The sequence below is a fragment of the Chlamydotis macqueenii genome, chromosome Z (genome assembly GCF_036417535.1).
Source record: "Chlamydotis macqueenii isolate bChlMac1 chromosome Z, bChlMac1.mat, whole genome shotgun sequence".
NCBI classification, from domain to species: domain Eukaryota; kingdom Metazoa; phylum Chordata; class Aves; order Otidiformes; family Otididae; genus Chlamydotis; species Chlamydotis macqueenii.
The window spans coordinates 43,647,169-43,669,124 of record NC_141593.1 but is presented as its reverse complement, the minus strand read 5'-3'; the positions used below and the strand labels follow the sequence as shown (position 1 = coordinate 43,669,124).

The window sequence follows — 21,956 nt, the reverse complement described above, 5'->3', positions numbered from 1 at the left end:
AACAAAAAACACAATAACACACCACAATATCAGACATGTATGAACCAATTTTTGGTATCATGACTATTCTGAAATCAAATTTAATGGGCTCAAAAACTACCTTATTTTTCAATGATGGCTACTTGGCTCATTACATAAAACTCCTCCTTCAAGGCAGCAATATCACCACACAGTTCAGAATATTCTGTTTATACTAAGACACATTTCATGAACTGACATAAAATTCAAGTTCCCCTTAAAAGAGAAAGTAGGTCAACTTCCCTCAAAGTAAGCAATTCTTTCAATAATGCTTAGATCAATTCTATCCAGTTTGTAATGACGGATTTCTAAAATAAAGTATCATATATATAAAACTAGAGGTCATCAACAGTGGAAAACTACTCTATAAACTGCGCTGTCATAACTGCAGTATTTGAAAATGCTTCTGCTCTATCATTCATAAAGTAAAAAGCAAACCAAGCAAACAGAACCCCTCATAATAATCGTAGATCATAGTTTCTTACTTTGGAGGAAAGAAAGGTCCATATTGTTCCACACTTTTGCCTACTACTACTGCAGTGTAGTGTCTGCTCTGACTTTAAAAGGTCAGTTATAAAATGTTCTGTGGAAGAATTACAGCAACTTTTAAATTTTCCTTTCTTACTTTTCTGCAGAAATTATATTGCACTTACCTCTCATCTACCAGACATACTGAAGAAATATTTTTCAATATAAATATTAGTTCAAAAACTCAAGGTTGGATTTTTAAATCCAATTTCCCATGATATACACTGCACTTATTTTTTTAAATGGAAATTTTCCACACAAAGGCTCTTCTCAAGAATATGGCATATTTAGGATTTAGGTTTTGGGGGTTGTGGGGTTTTTCGTCATGGTTTAGGTTTTGGGGTTTTTCTGCAATTACCTACAATCTATATTGTTGGCACGGTGTTCCTTGAAATATAGGAATATTGATCAGTACAGACTGATAACAAGCTAAAAGAGAAAAAAATTAAATAAAAAGCACAATCAGGAAAATATCTAGTGAGACAGAATGAACATGAGCATTAGATGATTCACTAACAATAAAAAAAAAAACCAACAGGAGCAATTGCCACGCTGGTAGCCCATCGTTTTTAATCACGTCTTTCTCATTTTGTTCTACTCGGGGCTGGACTAGATGATCTTTAAAGATCCCTTCCAACTCAAATTATCCTATGATTCTACTTACATGTGAGCAATTTATCCAGAAATTCAAGCTGGCCTCGCACTTATCTACTGTCAGCTTAGAGATTCACTTTCTAACCACGTGTTCAACACTTCTAACCACGTGGCCTGACATTTCATCAGTATCAAGCCACAAGCACAAGCTCAGTATACTTAAAAAGATCACAGCCTCTGCTCTCTTGCTACATCAGCTATGCTCTTACTCCAGCATTGCAATATAGCAGAACCTTCTTCCTTAACACCCAAGGCTGCTGCACGCAAGCATGAGAAGAACCTTAGTGCTACCAAGCCAAGGTTAAACCCAACCCGCACAGCCACAGCCAGTTGCACCTCTGAGAAGACACCGCAGTCTATGCTGTCCCAGAAGCAACTCACACTTATGGCCACAGTTTGGAACAGATTCTTCACAACAGGCAGCTCTGTAAGCTGCAGACTTTAAAGGCACATAATGTTGGAAGTTCTGCCTTAATTCATGCATTTTTGCTTGCCTGTGTTATTCACTAGTGTGTAAAAAAACACTAATTAAAATGTCATAAGGCTGTGCTGGACTGAAGTAGCAATAGCGCCAAGAGAAAAACTTCTAGAGAAAGCAAAATTAGTTTTAACCAATAAAAGAAGAGCTTTGTAAGCACCACTGAAGACCATCATGGTCTTCTTTTTCACAGGCATGTATTAAATATTTGCTAGTAGCTGATTTAACAGTAAAGTTGACTTTCATAAGATAACCAAGTGTATATAACAAAGGTAACATCTAGGCCTCTCATATGCATGTAATAACAGAAATGAAAGATGTTACTTGCATAATAACAAATCAATAAAGTAATAACAACCATTACTGTTACAAAAAATGTGTCCCAGCCACTGCCTCCCCCAACTCCCAACGAGCAACTGCGAATAATCAGGTTTATAGACCAAGTGAAAATACAGTATACTCCATTCTGCATAGCTTCTCATTCTCCAGTCAGTCTCAGCTCAGAAAGACTCCTAAACCTAGTATGGTTTTCTTTTTAACTAGCCACATCAGACATCTTTTTCAGTTATTTGTCTTGTTCCCCTCAGAAACCAGTTTCTGAGGGAGTACAGGTTTACACTTAACAAATTTATTTTGTTAATCTTTAGCCAGGCGCCCATTAGCTCATTTGATGTCCAAAGGGTTAGAAAAGACAGTAAGTACTCAGTATTTCTTAACCAGTTCCATGCTACTCATGATTGTCCCTCTCACAGTCATCCTAAGACATTTTTTCTAGGCTGGAGAGTCCGAGTCTACTTGGTTGCTTCCGTCCCACAGCACTGATCACCTTTTGTGACCCTTCTCTGAACCTTTTCAAGGTTCTCTTTTTGAGAGGAGGGACTGGAACTACCCACAATATTGAAGGTGTGCACAAATCATTAAGTCCATCAGGATTTTGTTTTGCTCTATTTCCCTTCCCCAAACATTTCTGACTGCCACTGAGTCCATGGTTTCACGGAACTATCTGTCATAATATTACAACCACAACCCCCTTGGCTGGAAGGTTCATTTCTGTGACCCTCACTAAATATGTGAGGCTAACATCCTAAGATATCTTAGCATCACAGATCATTTTATCCAGTCTTTGCCCAGAGGCAGCCCAATCCATGACAGGAGATCTCTGCTGTGGTACCACCACCATAAACAGAATTATTAAAAACCCATAACTATTAGGTGTATATTTTCTTATATCCATATACTACGGTTGCAGATTTATTACTATCACTAATACTTAACTTGCATCTAAAGAACAGGCTTACCTTCATTTTTCCACTGTACTTTGGATCCGAAATTGTTTCAAAGGCTGCATCTTTGCTTAACTGAACAAAATCTGGAAAATTGGAAAATACCTGACTGCACACCCGTTTGATATGGGCTTCCTGGAAAAAAAAAAAAAAAAGCATAAAGTTTGAATAGGCACTAAAAGTTAGAGCTACATTTTGATACTAGTAACCATGATGGTTACTAGTTTCCAATATGGGAAACATTTAAACTGTTCAAAAGCTGCATTAAAGCTCCACTGCTACAACCTGGATAGCTCTGAACTTGAACACAACCACGCATTTTAAGTCTACTTTTCCAGAGAAGCAGAAAAGATTTCATCTCTCACCCTAGAATAATATATATGGACTTTAATACTAAAGGTAAGAAATACTACAAAATGTCACTTTCTTCACAAGATTTTGGAGACATTAATAATTATGTATGCTGTAAGAGACAGTAAGTCTCAAAATACTCATATATCGTTATTTCAGTGGCTGTGTAATTTCTCAGATGTTATTGCATCAAAAACTATACATGCAATATAAAAAAAAAACCAACAAAACAAAACAACAAAAACACTGAAAACATTTGGGTATTTACTGTGTATGAGGCCCTGGACAATAACAGTAATATTTCCTAAAAAGCAAAATTGTTTTAATAGAACAAACCTGCCAAAATTAGTTAGGATCTTCTCATTTCCATTGCCCTGCGGCTTCTGAGAGGAACTGGTAACATCCTTAAATCTCTTTGCTCATTTCTGGATCTTAAGGATCACATACAAGCATTTTTAAAAACTCTGACATTTGCTCATCTTGTAGGTTACTTGCCACAGTAACAAGATAAACTGATACTGTTCTCTCATTGAGTATTTTCTACTAAAACATGTTCCTCATTATTTCTTTAAATAAAGCTCAGCTTTGAATATAAAATACTAGGAAAAAAAATATTCTAATTGCTTATTATTTATTTATTTGCACAAAGACACTCCTCTTACTAGACATATGTCATAAAGGGAACAGAAATGGCATTATTAGAAATCACTAAAAATTACTCTTCCTCCTCCAGTGTTTCTGTAACTCTTATTTTCAGATATGCATCAACTAAATTAACATACTGTTGTGTAACATCTCTATCTGCTAAATAAGGGCTATATTCTGAATTACTGAATGGAAAAGGAATTTTGCAAAATATCTTAATTTCAGCTAGTTAAGACTTAAAAAGGAGGCCAGTAGCAATTTTCCTTTAAGAGTTTTCATCTCATTTTCCACAAGTTTTAGATATTTCTGAAACTAACCTGCTGCTTGCTAGTGTTGTCCGTCTGCAGCAGTGCAGCATGATTTGCAACCTTCTGTAGGATTGTCAGGTAACTGAAACGCAGCGACTTAATTGTTTCACCATGAGCATTTACCTACAAAAAAACCCCAACACAAATGTTTATGCAAACAAATACTCCTGAAAATAAGAAATAATCTAAAATAAGTGCTATTCTTACAAGGTGTAATGCTTTAGCAACTCTAAGCAGTACTATAATTGATCTCAAAGAGATGCATACTGTATTTCTAAAAAAAAAAATCGCAGCAAGGTTTTTTTCCCTCAACTTTGTGATCCCGTTGATAGAAAACACGTTCTCAAAAAGAGAAAACACCGACAGCTATGTTCACAGTTTGCTGAACATTTCAGATACCATGAGATTTACAGAAATTACTAAGATAACCAAGAACTCCTTGGTAGACAAAAAGACAGTAACTTTACAACTGATTCAAACGTAAATCAAACCAGTGCTGTTTGAATTACTTCATACCCTACAACTGCTAACTTTTTTTTACTTCCTATGGCAGAAATGTATAAAGTTTTATAAACATCTCAAGTAACAAAATTCAAACAACTTCAAATACTCTACAATGCAGCAGCAGCAAAAGCATCAGTTATCTTTCTGGTTATGGTTGGCTCACTCAACCAATACTTGTTTTCCCTTTCGCTTCTCAAGTTCCTGAATTTCATGGTTGACTTTGGAATAAGACAGTCCATAAGAGCACTTAAGTATCTGCAGATCTGCCTAATGCCCTTCATGAAAGTTCAGCAGCATTTTACTTTTTTTCTACAAAACACCGCAAAAAACAGAAGCCTGCAAAGAACTAAAGCTAGTATCCATGGAATATTAAAGAGGCTGATAGAGGGATTGTTTTTAAAAGAAAGATGCATAAGACTGAAAAAGCTACATCATTGGTGGGGGGATGTGCGGGGGGAAAGCCGCTATACAACAATCAAAACAGGCTACAAAGAAAACAGAGAGAAGCCAATATGAGATACAAGCTTCTAAATGTTAAAAAGATATGCTTAATCTGAGCCAACTGAGGGATACGAACAAATCCAAAGTTAGACTAATCAAGCATTAACGAAGCCCAGAGACAACAGAAGAAATCTACAGAGCTGCTACTCCTGAAAAAAAGTTCTCCTTGTGCTCTATGGCTACTGTCAAGAGTTCTCCCTTCAATTAAGCAAAGAAAACAGCATATTTAGTGGCACAGAAAAACACAATCCAGCTGCAGTTATAACACAACCAAAGCCCAGACAACCTGTTGGGTCCAGGATGCCTCTGATTGTCAGCTTCTGCACTGACCACCTGAGGCACACGGAAGCAGCATGCCTGACACATACTGAACATCCCAATGCAACATCCTTGCCAACATCAACTGTTTCACAGGTGCACTTTTTAATATGACAAATTCAGAATTTACTGCATAAATAACAACCACTTGCTCAGGGCATGCAAAACAGCTTTGCAGTAATCCCAAAGTGCCCAACTCCATCATGCTTCTGATGCAACCACCCACGTTTCCAGTTGGGATTGGATTTCCCAAATAGATGGCCTACAACCATGCAGCCATTTTTATCAGCTCTTCATTGGCAGGGAGTCACACTCAAGAAAACCTACCTACTGCTCAAATCAGAAAGATTATGATCTAAAATGGAAACAGTGCAAGTTCTTACTTTGTAACAACAGTTCTTCCTTTTACGACCGCTGTTGCAGCTACAGGGCTCTCCCGCTCGTAATATCAAGCTCACGTCCTCTGTGTCTAATACAGCCTGGTACACTGCCTTCTGGAACTCGGTCAGGGAACAGTATACCATCTGTCGAAGAGAGAGAACCCCCAAAACATAGTTATGTGCTGTATACAATGAAAAGCAGAGTGCTGCACCGAAAAATATAAAACATGGAAAATAAAGTAGAAAACAAGAATATAGTTGCTCAAATCTTTATAAGAAATTATTCTACCACCAAATGAAAAAAAATCTGGATCTTTAAACCAAAATAGTACGAAACTGTAGCTTATATGTACAGATAGTTATTTTATCCCCTCCCAAAATTCTACAAAGAATATTAGTATCAAGCTACAACAACCTGATATTAGGTTGCTATAAACTTTTAAGTATGGCTTTTGTGGAGGCACAGGAAGAGGAAGGAAAAGTGAGAGAAATAAACGCATAATTGTAATTAAGGATTCCCTTCTGCTTTGCCAGTTGCCTAATTTATCTTTTCTTTCCTCTTTTTAGGCACTGGCTGTTCCACTACCATAGGCAGGACAAACAGAATAAGCAATGTGATGGCTACACAGTGCTATGGCCAAAACTCTTATCCTTCTTCTTAGAGACCATGGGTGGCATCTCCATGACATCTTTAGTCTTAAGCAGCAGGAGACAGAAATCCCAAGATCATTCCTTAACCTAGGCCACCCACACAGCAGCAGCACCATGCTGAGCTATAATAATATAGCAGTAACTTGAGCATATACTCACATTAACAAGAGAATGAAAAGAATAAAATCTGCTAGACTTAGGAAAGCAACTGACTGACACTTGTGTTAATCTTTGCTTTGGAAGACAGTTTAGATGACATTATTATATACTAAGGATGAAGAATTAATACCAAATTTTTAAAACAAAACCAGCTGCAAGCTAATGTGTTTGTCTACTTAGAAGGAAAGCACAAATATATCTAATAAGAATTCATCAGAACTCTTAGCTATAGTCATAGGTATCATCACTTTATATCACATTTACAACACCACTACATGAACAGGAACTACAGACCTGTCAACAAACAGCTTTAGGTTTTGGTGTTTTCCTTTACTCAGTGATCAAAAATGAAGGAGTTAAAATGAAAAGTATACTGTTCTACACAGAAAGTGTTGCGCTGCAAATTCAGGAGTCCTACACAGAATTTCAAGAGATTTACATACATCGCATTGAGTTTGCACCGATAAATACAAAAGTGCACATAAAACAGATGTGTAAATCACTAGTCAGAAGTCTAGCTGAGCATTTTCATGCTTGATTAACTCCATTTCAACATGCAATCATAGTAATTATGTGAACAAAGCACACTACTGCACATGTATTTTTTCCAAGACTCTGAATTCTCCTTGAATTTCTAAGTCTAAAAAAACCCCATAAACTACTAAAGGCATGATTAAAGAGAAAAAACACAACAAAAACAATAAAGAAGAGATATATTCATTAGCATTGTACTTGAAATGCACAGACTTGAAATGTCTTACTCTGTCTTCCTTTTTTGGCAACTGATCACTGATAAGCGCTTTGGTACGTCTTAGAAACCAGCCAGACATTTTTCTTGCTAGCTTCACCATGGCCTTCCGACCTGTTGCTAGCTCTCTTTTAGTTGCAGTGTGCCTCTGGCCATGCTCCACTGGATCAGAAAAATCCTTCTTGAAATGTTGTCTGCTACCCAAAAGTCCTGGTACAGCCCTATTAAAAAACAAAAGGAATGCACATGTGTGAAGGAATAACATCATTTTGTTTACTCCAAGGGGATCTATGCTTTTCCATTGATTAAAAACATACCATAAATTGTTTCTGGCTAACAGCAAGAAATCTTAAATTAACCATCCTTAGAGAAATTAATAAAAATTGTGTATATAAACAGAAACATTCACTACTTCCAGACATGTAATTTTTTCATTTACTTACTGTGATACTCACATGTTAAGACAGTCCCCTTAGCTTAGGAAAGGGTTGCCATGTCCAGAAAAACTAAAGCTCAGCAGAGCTTCAGAGGACACAAGTATACAGAACCTCTAAACTACAACGCTGCTACAGTTCCGAAGTAAAAATAGGAAGCTAAGTAGTCATGTATTCGATTTTTAGTGTTTTTATTAAAATCATGTTATGTACATATTGCAATTTACTAAACAAAATCTTAAGAAATCCAGTAGGAAAAAGAATTTCATAATCATTGGCAGCACTATGTATCTCAATGATCTACTAATATCAGCATAGGATGCAACACTAAGCTTACTGTTAAAGCATTTCTTTCCTGATACTTCAATTAAGCCTGTATTTCCTTATATTTATGGCATGTTTGCTTCGTTCCTCCTCTGTAAAGCATTCCCAGTAAGGACTCTATGTTTAGATTTATATCTAGGGTTATTTCCACCTCTCCCTCTCCATTAAAAGTCTTCCTGGACAACTGTTCCTTTCCAAATATGTGCACTTGTGCATTTTGAAAAACAGCAAAATATTATTACTTTCAACTTCCAAGTAAGTCAGAATGACCTGCACATATTGGACAAAGCAAAGGCACAACAACACTGTTTGAAACTGTGTAATGATTCTCAATCTACTCTGTGAGGACAGACAAAGAATAAAATAGCATCCCTAAAAAAAGAAAGGTAAGCATGGGGAGGGGGGCGGGGGAAATAAAAGAATTTTAACCACTTCCCAAACTCCCCAAAAAAAGCCATGTGGTAAGAGGAGCTCCAAATTTATTAAACAACTGCAAAAATCATACTGCAGATTTATCTACCAGGAGCTCACTTTCCATATGGAAAAACACACTTACATTCTCACTAAATATTGGAGTTTTTTGGGGGAGAGTTGTGATTTGTTGGTTTTTTGACACAGATGGATCCAAATCATCCATCCCTATCCCAGTCCCACTGCAAGGTTAACATATAGACGTGTTTAAATAATAAGATATATTTTATTTACCAGTCCATAACACACCAAAGTTCCTTCATGTTGTTCTGAAGAATAGTTCCAGTAAGACCTATCCGAACATCGCATTTTAATGACTTCATGGTTTGAGTTATTTGAGCCTTTGGATTCTTGATTCTATGTGCTTCATCCACTATCACAGCAGACCATTCCACACTGTAGATCAACAAGAAATATTGTATTAACTGAAACTACTTATCCTGTCAGCCTACATGCGTACAAAGTGAAGTCAGACACACACCTAGCCATGACTATTATAAGAAGCTATCACTTTTTGGTTTTCCTGTTTTACATTGTATTGTACTATTCAGTTTCCTTATATTCTGTTTTTTCAGTAAATTTAGTTGCCATAGTTGAGTATAACGCCTAAACTATATAGCCAAATAAACGAACTACTGTTAACAGTATCAAAGGCTTTCTGTGAAGAAAGTAGACTTCAATCGCCGAAGCAATCAATCCAGCACATCTCACCAGCACTAATTCCACTCAGAAGTAAGATCAGAAAAACTAAACAAATCTCTGAAGGTAAACTGTTGAAACATGCTTAACACAAGTGTGCTTAATTTTTCCAACAAAATCTATCTAGTGTAACCAGAAGTAGACTGAAAGCATTTCAATTTGCGTGGTTTCCTACATAAAAGCATCACTCAATTTCTTTAATTGATACCTATATGGCAGAGGAGTTTTAAGATTTTGTGATTTTGTGACTAGGAGGAACATACCTAGAAGCAGGGACCTAAAGATATTTTGCAGCCAGTTCAAGTATAAACCTTGAAGGTAAAATGACCCAAATACTGTGATACTAACTTAAGTCATCAAGACATAGGAAGAGATTTTTTAACTTTATGAGACTGCTTCATATATATACACACATACACATGAATGAATATTTCAGAACAAAACTGTATCCAGTTTGATGACACTTCAAGCAGCAAAAAGTTGAAACAGATATGTTTAGAAGGAAATTTCTCTCTCCTGAGCAGGCTGTATTTAGTTAACTAATCAGAAGGTTGATCTTGTGGCATTTTTTACACTTGCTAAATAGATACATTCATATCTGAGTTCCTTAAAGTCCAAAAATCTGCTAAAAATTGGAGCTTCTGAAAGGAGCCTAACAGATGACTGTATGCTACCTCATTCAACTTAATCTCTTATTATGCTGATTTACATGCATAACTGAGTCTAGGTATTCTTATTACTGATAATTAATCATTTAAGATCAGTTTTTGAGCCCAATCCATCACTCTAGCTAAGCAAGACACATAGCTTCTTCCAGTGTCAAGATCATAGGCTCATCCAGACACATGCTCTGCAGAAACAGTTTCATAAATCTGCATGGTGAAGTAATGTATTTGCAAGCAGTCAGTCACACATCAGAACTGCTCTGCACATGCACCTATTTCCTGACCACTGCCTATTCAATGATTAACCCTGAAGAGTTCCTCAGAATGACAACAGCAAGAATTAGGGTACTGGTAACACAACTCCTTTAGTCTTCTTCTATCTGCACTCTATTCCAGACCTGAGCACAAACAGGCTTGAGATCTGATTGTTCTGGTGATGGCTGTCCAGAACACTAGGACACTGACTAGGGCCTGGATCTTTCCCAGCACCTAAAATGACAAGATCTGCAGAGCCCCTGACAACACTATCTGCTAAGGGCAAGCTGCTACTACTAGCTATTAGTGCAACTTGTACTGTACTTCCAAGATGATGTAAGGAAAGAGAACCTCTAGGATCAGATGAGAGGCTAAGTACTCCTAAACACAGCCAAAGGAAAGGCAACACTCCAAATCTGAGTATGTCGACAGGTAAGGAGCAAACAAAGTAGGATTTCCAATATAATTTGCTGTCAGAAAGACCATAATTCTGCTAAGTCCATCAGGTATTTAAAACTACACACATAGACACATACACACGTCTTATATATCAAAGCTTTTAGGACTCAAAGAATTTCATCAAGCTGGTGAGAAGTGCAAATAGCAATGAAAATACCTTTTGAACATTTGCTAAAAATTCCAGATTTTTTTCTCCTTACTCTGTATTGAAAGAAAGAAATATCTTCTGCATATCTTCTAGCTACTGCCAGTTTTCACGCAGACAATTCCTGCATCTTCTACAGAACACTTCATGAATGACTTAACAGCAAAAACTAGTTTTATGAAAACCATTCAAACTTCTTCCAAGCATCCCACTACACAGACAGTACAGGATAAACGCTCCAAAGATAGCTATATGGGATTCTCCTTCTGAATACAACGAGTCATTTGGTTTAACAGTAAGTACATCACACAGAAAGAATAAGCACTTGCAAAGCACAATGCAAACTTAGACAGTTAAAATTCCATGTGTAGAAAAATATATTAAATTAATTACCTGTTAAATTCATCCAAATACAGGCGAAGAATCTCATATGTTGTAAGGGCAACTTCACATTTCCCTTGCTTGATGCGACTCAAGTCATCATCCTTTTTACTGCCATGTAAGACAGAGACCTTAAAGTACCCCCATGTGTCCAACTCATCCTTCCAATTGTACAGCACTGAAAGAGGGGCTACTATGAGGAAAGTCTGAAAACAAATAGCTGTTACAGTATTACCGGAAAAAATACAACACAGCACATTCTTAACAAGGAAAGTCAAAATCTTGAGATTTATTTTACTGCTTTATAGTTTGAATTGTTTAATTCTGTCACTTCAAAGTATAGTATAGAAGATATTTGAAAAGCCAATAAAAATTTAAAAGTAATCAGTTTACTTAAGATTATGCAAAAACTACAGAAGAAAAATAGTGTAACACTGCAAAAGATACCAAAGTAGTGCTACTTACTCAAATTATACTCTAACCACTGCAATAAGACATGAGATACTATCCCTTTGCTTTGTTACAGCATCTATATCTGCGTAGCATAAAATATTTTACGGATGGAGTAAACAAAAGGATGAAGAGGGTAAGCAGCTTCCTTCGATCCACAAGTCTAGCCTACATATGACTTCAAAACAGAAAGACCTGAAAAGGGTTAAAAAATTCAGACAGCCTGTACAACTCATTTAATATCACAGAATAATAAAATCAATGAGGTGGGAAGAGATCTCAGGAAATTTCTAATCTACCCTTCTGATCAAAGCAGGGGCAATACTGAATTCAGAAATGTAGGGCTTTCCCTAGTCAGATATTCAAAATCCCCAAGGATGAGGTGGTCCACAACTTTTCTGTGACCTGTTGCAACACTAAATTGTCCTCAAAGTGAAATAATTCCTCTTTATTCCCCATCAGTAGCACTCTTTTTTTTCTCCACACGAAGTGCTATCCCTTCACCTCTTCTTCTCTGCCTATCTTTCCTGAGGAACCTGTACGCATTATTCATAAAGCTAGTGTCGTATGAACCATTTTGTCAGTTACATATTCCAATTATTCCAATAAAATAAAATTAGTGATGGAAAACAGAAATTGCATGGGTCCTGTGATGAGTAAAATTAAAATTATCTTTAGATTTTTCTCAACTGCACAGAACTTTTACATGTATCTTTATTTGCTGTGCTTGATTACTTAGATTATCAGTCAGCCTTACTTTCGACATTATGACAGCCATTTAAGAAAACACATGAGGTCACAAAAATATTAGCAGTAAGTTTTCCAAATATATGCATTTGCCTTAATTATTTAAATATCAAGTTAATATATACACATGTGCTTTTTGTACTTTAGAAACACAATCACACAAAACTATTATCTTCTACTTAATGATACAGGCTTTTCAAAGTACTCTAGCCACAGATCTCATCCAGGTCTTTCTAAATGTTTTGTGTTAGTGCAGACCCACACTATTAACAGATTAGACAATAACAGCTATATAATGCACTATGACAATCTGGAAAACTGAAGGCTTCCCTAACACTACTAGGAAGGTCATGAAACCCCAATCTACCTAAGTAGTTGAATATTCAAAATTAACATACATAAATGCCTAAAGCAAACAAACAAACAAAAACCCCCAGTATTGCCTTTTACCAAAATCCTTAAGCTTGTATCACTAAAAGCTGTACCTTCTTGGGGTTACACTTTGATTCTTTTTTCATTGTCCTTCGTAAAAATTCTGGCATATTATTTTCAATATCTTCACGCGTTCCCTTTTTGTGCAACACTGCAGCCAAAAATGAAATGACCTTGAGAAAGAAAACAAGTCTCAATGACTATGTACAAAAACACAAACAGCAGGTGAATTAGTTCAACTGAAAATAAACATTTAGGACAAAATCCTGGATGGGATTTAGAAAGGATTTGTGGGGACTGGTTTTTTATTTGTTTTTTTGGGTATGGTTTTTTTGTTTGAGATTAATTTGTTTTTAAAACAAGAACTCCATCCCTTGGAGAATCCTGAATTCATTATAAGAGCAATTAATTACTCTAATTCACTCTTGCACCCTCCAAGTGGAGAAGTCCGAAAAATATAGAAAAGATTATGAATAAGCCAGCAAAAACTAGAGATGAGGCATGCCTTGCAATTTTCCTACATTTTCAGGAGTACACTTGAATCTTGGATGATAAAAGAGAAGGAAGACATGCTTTCTAACTATACTCCCAACACTACTGCAAAAGGAAGAAGTAGTTTAAATTAGAGGTTAGATTTTTTACTAATATGTCATTTTCTCTATGTTCCATTCCTGCCAATTCCTGCTGTCAAATGCAAAATCTGTTCTTTCTGTTGTGTTTGGGCCTATACCCTCTCATCTGCCTCAAAACAGTCAAGGTGATTTCCCTCTGACTATGATAAGACACTTACTACAATACACCACAGTGGGGACAAACATCCCAGCATAGGCTATTCCAAGCTGCTCACATGGTAACCTAAAACAGGAAGAAGGCACTGAGATACCAGGCCCAAACATTCAAATCCATAGAACCCACTTGGTACCCATGGAGGTAAGCAGCAGCAAGAACCAGATGCATCATCAGAGAGGTGCCCTTCTTTTGAAAATTCAATAGACTCCCTTTATACTGAGCAGACAGTTCCAGCTGCTTCCTTTTGCAGCTGCTACGTAGTTGCACATAGCAGGGCAGAGGTAAAGCTGTCATCTGTTGACTTCCAAAAAAGAATAAATTTCCAGAGCTATCTCCCTCTAAAGATGCAGGGAGAAGAACCAGCCAGGACTGTAGAAATGCAGGAAAAATACCCGAGAAGAGTAAACGTAGATGAGCAAAAAAGAGAGGAAATTTATCACATATGGGGCCACAGGGTGGACAAGAAATATGTAGAAGAAAAGAAAACCAAACATTTTTATACTAAGATTTCACATAAACTAAGGCTAAAAGGAACTGCAAGCTTCAACATGTTGTTTAACTTTATTTTTTTTTTTTCAGTCCTGTCAGGAATAAGAATAAAATTCAACTGAACATAAAATCTCCATGTGCCTTCCAGATCCTCTATTTTTGGAAGAATTATGTATCACAAATTTGTAACAATAGTGACAGGCTGTAAAAGGGCAACTCTGCTAAGAAACTTTTGACTCTACCAGATACAGGAGGAATCAACCTAAAGGCCTAAGTAGGAAACTTTAACTTACTGCAATCATGTCAACAAACATTACTCTGCTTTTGTCTACCTCAGCTACAGCGTGACACGAAAGAGCCACACAGCCAGGCCATTTAAGTAAAAATCAGTTCAGAAGTACAAAGCATACTGAAATGCAGAAGTTTTCTGGAAAAGTCTTTATCTCATAAATTAACCTGTAATTCAGAAGCAGTAAGGTTCCGTCAACTGACAAATAGAGGACAAATTTGCTATAAGACTAAATCAGTTACTTGCTATTTGATGAAGTTTAACTAATATTTATTCTTTCATACATAATAATCTTTTCTAAACAAGTGAAACCATTTTACTTCATATCCACTGAACTGCCTTGCCCATACTGAACTGCTTTCCTGCAACTGACCTTGATAAACATAAATACCACGTTTTACAAAAAATACACAAGATATTCAAAACTGCTACCTTTCTTCTGCAAACTTGACACTGTGATTAGAAGAAAAAGCCATCAGCTGCGAGTTCCACATAAGAACACACTGTCACTGTGTGATAAATGTGAACAGGTAATTACAGAATCAGTTCTGAGATTAAAAAAATACAAGAGATGGAAGCAAGAAAACTCAGCTTACCCCCCTCTCCACCCCCATCAGTTTACTGCTACCTTATATATGCTTCTTACTATATGAAATCAGATATTTGCAGTTCTGAGCAGAAAAAAACTTCCGTAACTACTGAGTTCTTAAACTGCTATGGACAAGAAACGTGGCCAAGATTAGCTAAAACATAAGGTAAGTGGATGAGGTTTAGTTTCAATAAATATCTTAAGAGATCATCAGCAGCTACACAAATCCGTGATACACCTCTAAATGCTCTATCCAGAGAAGCTTTGCCAGTTTAGTGTACTCACTCCTCTTGCCAAGTTTGCTACAGAACAATACTTAGCACTGATGGGTGTCTGTTGACGTTCTCCTAAATAAAAGCGCAACAGATGCCACAGCCAAAACTCTGTCAGTGAAGGAACAAGCTCACATTTGACACATGGATAGAGAAAAGAGAGTGGGACAAAGACTAGCCACTGTAAGATTCAAACTGCTAATTTAAAACTAGGCCGATTAAAGAGAACTTTCAAACACAAAAACACCCTAATTTTAGCAAAATAATCATTTGGGCCACGGTGATTCAAAGCATAACAGAAAAATCCAGCTATACTTTGTCCTTTCATCTACCCAAGTTGTATTTCCGAAAGAGTGATAAAAATATCATGGAACATCTAAGCACTTTTTCCAGAGATGGCAGTAAATGTGTCTGCTCCTTCTCATTCCCAGTACAGTCAAACTACCAGTCTCCAAGGAAAAAAGGAAAAAGACCTTTAAAGAACTACAGTCAGATAAGAACTGTTAAGTAGTTTTAGCATACTCCAGTGAAAATTATTTTAATGATGCACAGGTAGCAATCCTCAAAGTACATTCAACATTAACCAAATACTAACATCTTAACTACTGTAACTGCCTGTGCTTACGCCAAAAGGGGCCACATCCCAATTTTGTGGCCTGTCAGAAGTGTATCTTAAATACAGCAATGGCTCCTGGCTCTAAGTGCTGTCTGAGATGGTCACATCCTGTCTCCTCCCAACTCCACAACACAAAAGGAAGGTTAAGCTCCGCTGAGGTAGCTTTTAAAAAATATATTACTTTTTAAAAAAAAAAATATTACTTTTTTAAAAAAAAACATTTACATGTCACAGAAAACACACTGTCAAAAACCATGTATTCTCTCAATGTAACAATCAACAAGAATACCTGTATTGTCTTTCCGAGGCCCATATCGTCTCCAAGAATACAGCCCCTTTTATTAGCATAGTGTCCATACAGAAATTGGGCTCCTTCCCTTTGATAATCACGCAGGTACCTGTTAATTGTATATGGAATAAAATCACCATTGTCAGATAACTTAAAAGCAACTGCAGGAGATGGAAGACTTCGGCCAGGAAAATAAGGCTTTTCCAGATCACCATCATCAAATATTAAGCTTTTCCAGCGTCCTCTACTGGCTTCGACTCTACAAAGTTTAGTTATTAGTATTTTCCTTTCTTCAGCCTCCAAGAACGATACAATAGCAAAAGTTTTTCCGTTCTTGTCCTTTTCAATAGAGGATATTGTTCCTTCACGAAGTTTCCCATTTTCAAGACAAGGGGCAAGGCATTTCTCCCCAATATGCCAATTATCTACAAAAAAAACAAACACATACACAGAGTGATAAACTGGCCAAATGTAGAAAGTATTTAATTCTGCCACACGAATAAAACATTGGATAAAAATTTATTTGACAAAATGCATACAACTTAAGATAAAATATTTTATTGAAGGTAGAACTAGAATTAGAATACTAATTATTGTTTAGAAACAAATGCTAAGCTAGCTATTAAATTACAATATGGTGAAGTGCTGCTGTTTTATAAATATCTATTTTATAAATATCTGAAAGTCTGTAGGAAAAAAATCTCATGTAAAAGCCATATTCTACAGTGGCTTTACACAGGCAAACACTGATATGCTGATGCCTGCAGGTTTAGTGTCCAATTAACAGACCACATGAACTAGTCAAAAAGGCCTTTTATACTAGATACACTGCTGATCTACCTGAATCTAGTACTACAGTGTCAGTCGCAATAAAAAAAAAAAAAAAGTCAGTGTCAGGTTCACAAATACAATTGCACAGGAAAAATCACCTTTCAGGTGAAGTCTGAAAGAGGTAAAAAAACCTTATGTTTAGAAACAACAGAAGTGTACTTTAAGAACACTTAGTAGCATATCACTTGCCTATATTGCTCATCAAAGTGGCTAATTACTCAGTAAGGTGCTTACATAGCTGTCCAATCCGGAACTGTTAAAATCTGTTCCTCTATGTCGTCTCACTGTGGCCTTAATACAACACATCAAAAATTAACAACAGAGATGACTGAACTGCTTAACATCCAGCTATCTCAATTTTACATTTCATGAACAAAGGTAATTTTTTAAATGATATGTACACTGTTAATAAAGAAAGGGGAAGATTACAACAGCTGTGTATTACAGTCCAAAGAATCCACATTGTGCTGTCAAAGAAAAACCCAATGAAATATCTCTATCAGGAAAAAAAAAAAAAAAAAAAAAAGGTCTTCACTCTCCATAGTGAAAAGAGAAAGACTTAGTAAATGCCAGTTGCACAAAAGGTTTCCAAATCTGAAATGAGAAAGTATTGGCCTTTCGTGTTTGTGGGAACAATTTCCAGTCTTCCCCTGCTAAGTCACTCCAAAATAAAGTGAGGCACATATATGATTCACTTTAGAACTTTCGTTGTTTCTTACCTATTTGTTGGAATAAGTTCTGCTACTTCTGAGAAAGCCATTACCAGCAGTAGCGAGAAGCACGTAGGATTTTTATGGTAAGGAGGAAGAGAGACAGAATCTTGCACCAGAGGAAGTACTTGTACTTTGTCACTACAAACAGTAGTAGTACGTCTTTCTGGAGTGTCAACCCAGTTACTTTTCAGAGGTAAGGAAAAGAGGCTGTCCTGAAGGCAAAAAACTCCACCTTCTCCCATTTTTACGTGTCAGTACAAAAAACTCATGGAGAAGATAGGTGCTTCACACTAGTTCCTGAGGTCCTGGAAGTGTACACTCACAGGATTATTCTCCACAATATGTGATAATTATACCTAATTTTAAAAAATTAATTACAGTATATATACAAAAAGAAAACAAAACCACCCACATAGCCCACTATTCTGCAAACAGCAGTGTCCATCAGTTAACATTCAGGTAACAACAAAAATAGCACAAGCATACAGAACACCCTCTTCTAAAATTCTTCGTCCTTAAAGTATTCTTTTAGCTACAGAGATTTCCTGGGCCAGGTGTGGTTTGTCTGTTTAGCAAACCTCAGTGGACCTCTCTCAAGTAGCTCCATTCCGCCTTCAACCCATGTGGACTTCCTGCATTCAGTGTCTTCTGACTATGAATTTCACAGGTCTGCTCTCTAACACTTGAGAAGCTTCTGCCTTGCTATGAACTTGGATCCCACAACCTAAACTGACGGCCCATTAGTTCTCATACTAACAAGATCACAAACCACGTCCTCTCCGCTAGACTCATCATTTTGCAGACTTCTTTCGTAATGCTTCCCATCATCCTCGATAAATTCAATCCCACACCCTGTCACCCATACATAAGCTGTTCCATACCTTCAGTCATTCCTGCTGACCTTCTCAGAGACTTGAAGCTCAAATCTATCTTTTTGAGGCAAAGGGTAAAGTACAAGACAGTATATTCAAGAAATCATACATAACTAATCTGGGAAAGTTTAAGGCCTTTGTGTCTCACACATGCTCAAATTCGTTTAAAAAAAATTGCACATGAACTTCTCGCAGCAGCATCTAAGTCTTTGAGCAACTTCTCAAAATCAAGAAGATGGAAAAGTGAACAGCTATATACAGCGCACTGTTAAATATGCAAAACAAACTTTACAATAAGAGCATTTCCGTAGTTACCTTCCTTTACAGTAATATCTGGAGTGACACACAACATTAGTTTCAAGACTCTCAATTTAAAAGCATTATTTAAAATTATACTGCCTTTGTTTTTAACTAAGCATTTACTTGGGTTTAACAAGGTGTATATGACTTGTCAGAATTAGAGTTCCAGGTGCAAAGCAGAATAAATCACACTGGACAACAGTTTCAGCATTACCAAACTTCAAACCTAGTGAGAAAGAAGTAAGAGAATGAAAAAAAGAGTGAAGAAATGCAAAGCAATGGTATATAAGGACACAACTGCTATGAAACCCCACAAAATAATGCTGTACAAGCCAAAGCAAGAATTGCTACTTTAACTAACTTCTTGGATTTTTACGCACAACTGTAATTTATGTAGTGTACTGTCTTTAAAAAGGAAGAAAATTATCTGGTACGGCTTCCTAGCATGGGTACAGCACACTCGCTATCAATGAAGAAAGGTGCGATTTAAGATGCCTGCCTATACTTATCCCTTTTATCACAGTTGAAAAAAATGTGCCATTATATATATTGACTGCACTAAATCATGCTAATGGCCTACTGTCACACAGTAGCTCATTTTAACAACTACTCCTCTCCTCTCCAAAAAAAAAAAAAAAAAAAAAAAAGCAGAAGTGCCATGAATGCTTTCTAACTATTGAAGTTTGCTTAATGCAGAGCGCAAAGGTTTTTTTTATACTCCAACAAACAACTGTAAAAGCAAAATTCAAGGATACGCTACAGTAAAAGTTTTACAAATCTTTTTAAAAATTTTTTTCACTCAATGCTTCTAAAACACTGCTTCTGATATCCCAACACCTCAGCTTTGCCGTAAGGCAAGGCCTCGCAACACTGCGGCGCGCACCGGGCACTGCCGGCAGGCTCCCACCGGGGACTACCGAGCCCCTCCTAATTCCACACCTGCTCTTCTCTTCCACCCGAGCAAACGTGAAGAAGCCATCAGCGCCTGAACATCGCTCCGGGATGATACACGGAAGATGCTTACCTGGGACATCATCACACATTTCTAACTTTTGGCCGTGCAAAGCTCAGCAGGGCCCGGGGGCGGAGGGGCCCGAGGGCGGCGGGGCCCGGGGTCAGGCGGGGCCCAGAAGCCGGCCGGGCCCGCCGCTCTGGAGGCCTGCCGCCACAACAGCGGGCACGGGCCGCTCAGGCGCTCCCCGGGGCAAGGCAGAGCGGGGAGAGGGCTGAGGAGGCCCGGGGGGGCACCTCACAGCCTATCAGGGAGAGAAACCGTCGCTGGCCCCGCCATCTTCCCCCATTACCGGCCCCGATAACTGCCCGGCGCCGTCCCCCCCGGCCGGTTCAAGCAGAAATCGTGCCCGGGGCTGAGGACGAGCGACCCTGTCGCCCCGTCCCCGCCGCGGCGAGCTCGCCTACGGCCGGACTACAGCCCTGCGACTGGGAGGCAGGCGGGAGCCCGCGGGCATCGCGAGAGCAGCGGCGGGACGAGACTTCGTTCTTAAAGGAGCCGGCGGGGGGAGCGGGGTGGATCGCGGGGTTTGCTGGCGGGGTGGCGGGAGGGGCTGCGGCCTCGGCCTCCGGCGCGCAAGGCGTGGCGGTTCGGGGCCTGTCCCTGTCCGGCCCGCCGACCCCGCGGCGGCGGAGGCTTCTCAGGCAGCCGGTAGCTGTGGTGGGGTGGCCCGCGCTGAGGATGGCCGTGGGTGCTGGCGGGGCGAGTCGCCGAGAGAAAGGCGGGAGTGCGCCGCGGGGCCGTGTTGCGCCCCCCGCGTTAAATGCGCTTTGGGGCAGAAGGGGCGGCGGTGGAGCGTGGTGCGTGTGGCGGGGTTGTGCAGGCCTCTGGCGCGTGACACGTGCGGCCTTGGCCCTGCATGGAGCCCCTGAGTGTAAAGCAATGCCTGCTCTGTAATACATCCGGTCCTAAGGTGTTTTAGTCCCGGTTTTGGTGACAATATTGGTGACCCAGATGGGACACTGCTTCTGGCGCTCAGGGGATTCACGGGATCATGGGGGCTCTGGTGGCACCAAAGATTTTTTTTTGGGAGATTCTCCAATATCTTGATTCAGTGAGTTCAGGGCAGAAACCCCTGGGATTTGTTAAAGCGTTGCTAAGAGTAAACGTACCCATAAATCGGGGAACGAAATCCCCGCAGGACTGGTTTATAATAATACAAGGCCACAACAAGCAAGGGTTTGAGTGCTTCAGTATAGGCAAAAATAAATCCTGGAAACAACCATGGGAAGCTGGAACCAGTACTTGGTTATATAACACCAACTCAAAATGCCATCATAAGGTTTTTCCGTCTAAATGGCACATTAGGTCACTACGATGATGGTATCCTGCCGTCTGCGGCTGCAGATTGGAAAGAAGGGAAAGCGTATTTACTTGCTAGTTCCAGAACCTACTGGGTATGTGGAAATAAAGCATATAAATTGCTTCTTTCCAGGTGGTGTGGTTCTTGCTATGTGGGAATATTAGCCCCACTTTTCTGAGTTTCAAAAACTCTACCCAAGGGACATCCTTGGTGGAAAAGAGGAGCGGGTATTTCAAGTAGACCAATAAGCACAGAAGGGCAAAGATTTTGGTTCACGATTTGTCCTATGTGTGTAGTAGCTTCTTATGTAACAAAAATAAGCCAACTAAGTAATCTGTTAGAGGAAGTGGCTAATGATACCATAAAAATACTAAATAGCAAATATTAGGAGCTCCTAGAAATTAGGATGGTCACCTTGCAAAACAGAATGGCCTTAGACTACCTTTTATCTAGTCAAGGAAGGACTTGCGCAATTGTTACACAAGAGTGCTGCACATATGTAAGTGATGAATAAGAAGTTCAACTACAAGGAGTAGCTTCTATTGAGAAAGCAGTTGAAAGATGGGAAAAGACAAAAGGGACAGTCCTGGTGCAAATGGCTTAC

At 38.5% G+C, this 21,956-nt stretch overlaps 1 protein-coding gene across 5 annotated transcripts in view; it reads right to left on the bottom strand.

The window, feature by feature from the left end:
• ERCC6L2 (ERCC excision repair 6 like 2) overlaps positions 1-20,874 on the bottom strand; it is a 58,398-nt gene extending 37,524 nt beyond the window's left edge. For 2 of the 5 annotated variants that reach the window (XM_086770082.1, XM_086770085.1), the window contains exons 1-9: positions 19,053-19,146; positions 16,322-16,746; positions 13,042-13,161; positions 11,372-11,565; positions 8,990-9,151; positions 7,540-7,747; positions 5,972-6,112; positions 4,275-4,388; positions 2,977-3,096 (exon numbers count right to left, since the gene is read on the bottom strand). In XM_086770082.1, the coding sequence (XP_086626208.1) occupies positions 2,977-3,096; positions 4,275-4,388; positions 5,972-6,112; positions 7,540-7,747; positions 8,990-9,151; positions 11,372-11,565; positions 13,042-13,161; positions 16,322-16,746; positions 19,053-19,089 (1,521 nt within the window). In that variant the 5' untranslated portion in view covers positions 19,090-19,146. Of the gene's footprint in view, positions 1-2,976; positions 3,097-4,274; positions 4,389-5,971; positions 6,113-7,539; positions 7,748-8,989; positions 9,152-11,371; positions 11,566-13,041; positions 13,162-16,321; positions 16,747-19,052; positions 19,149-20,061 lie in introns of those variants that run through there. The other 3 variants (XM_010116323.2, XM_086770084.1, XM_086770083.1) reach the window with 3 other exon arrangements.
• Positions 20,875-21,956: the final 1,082 nt, after the last annotated feature.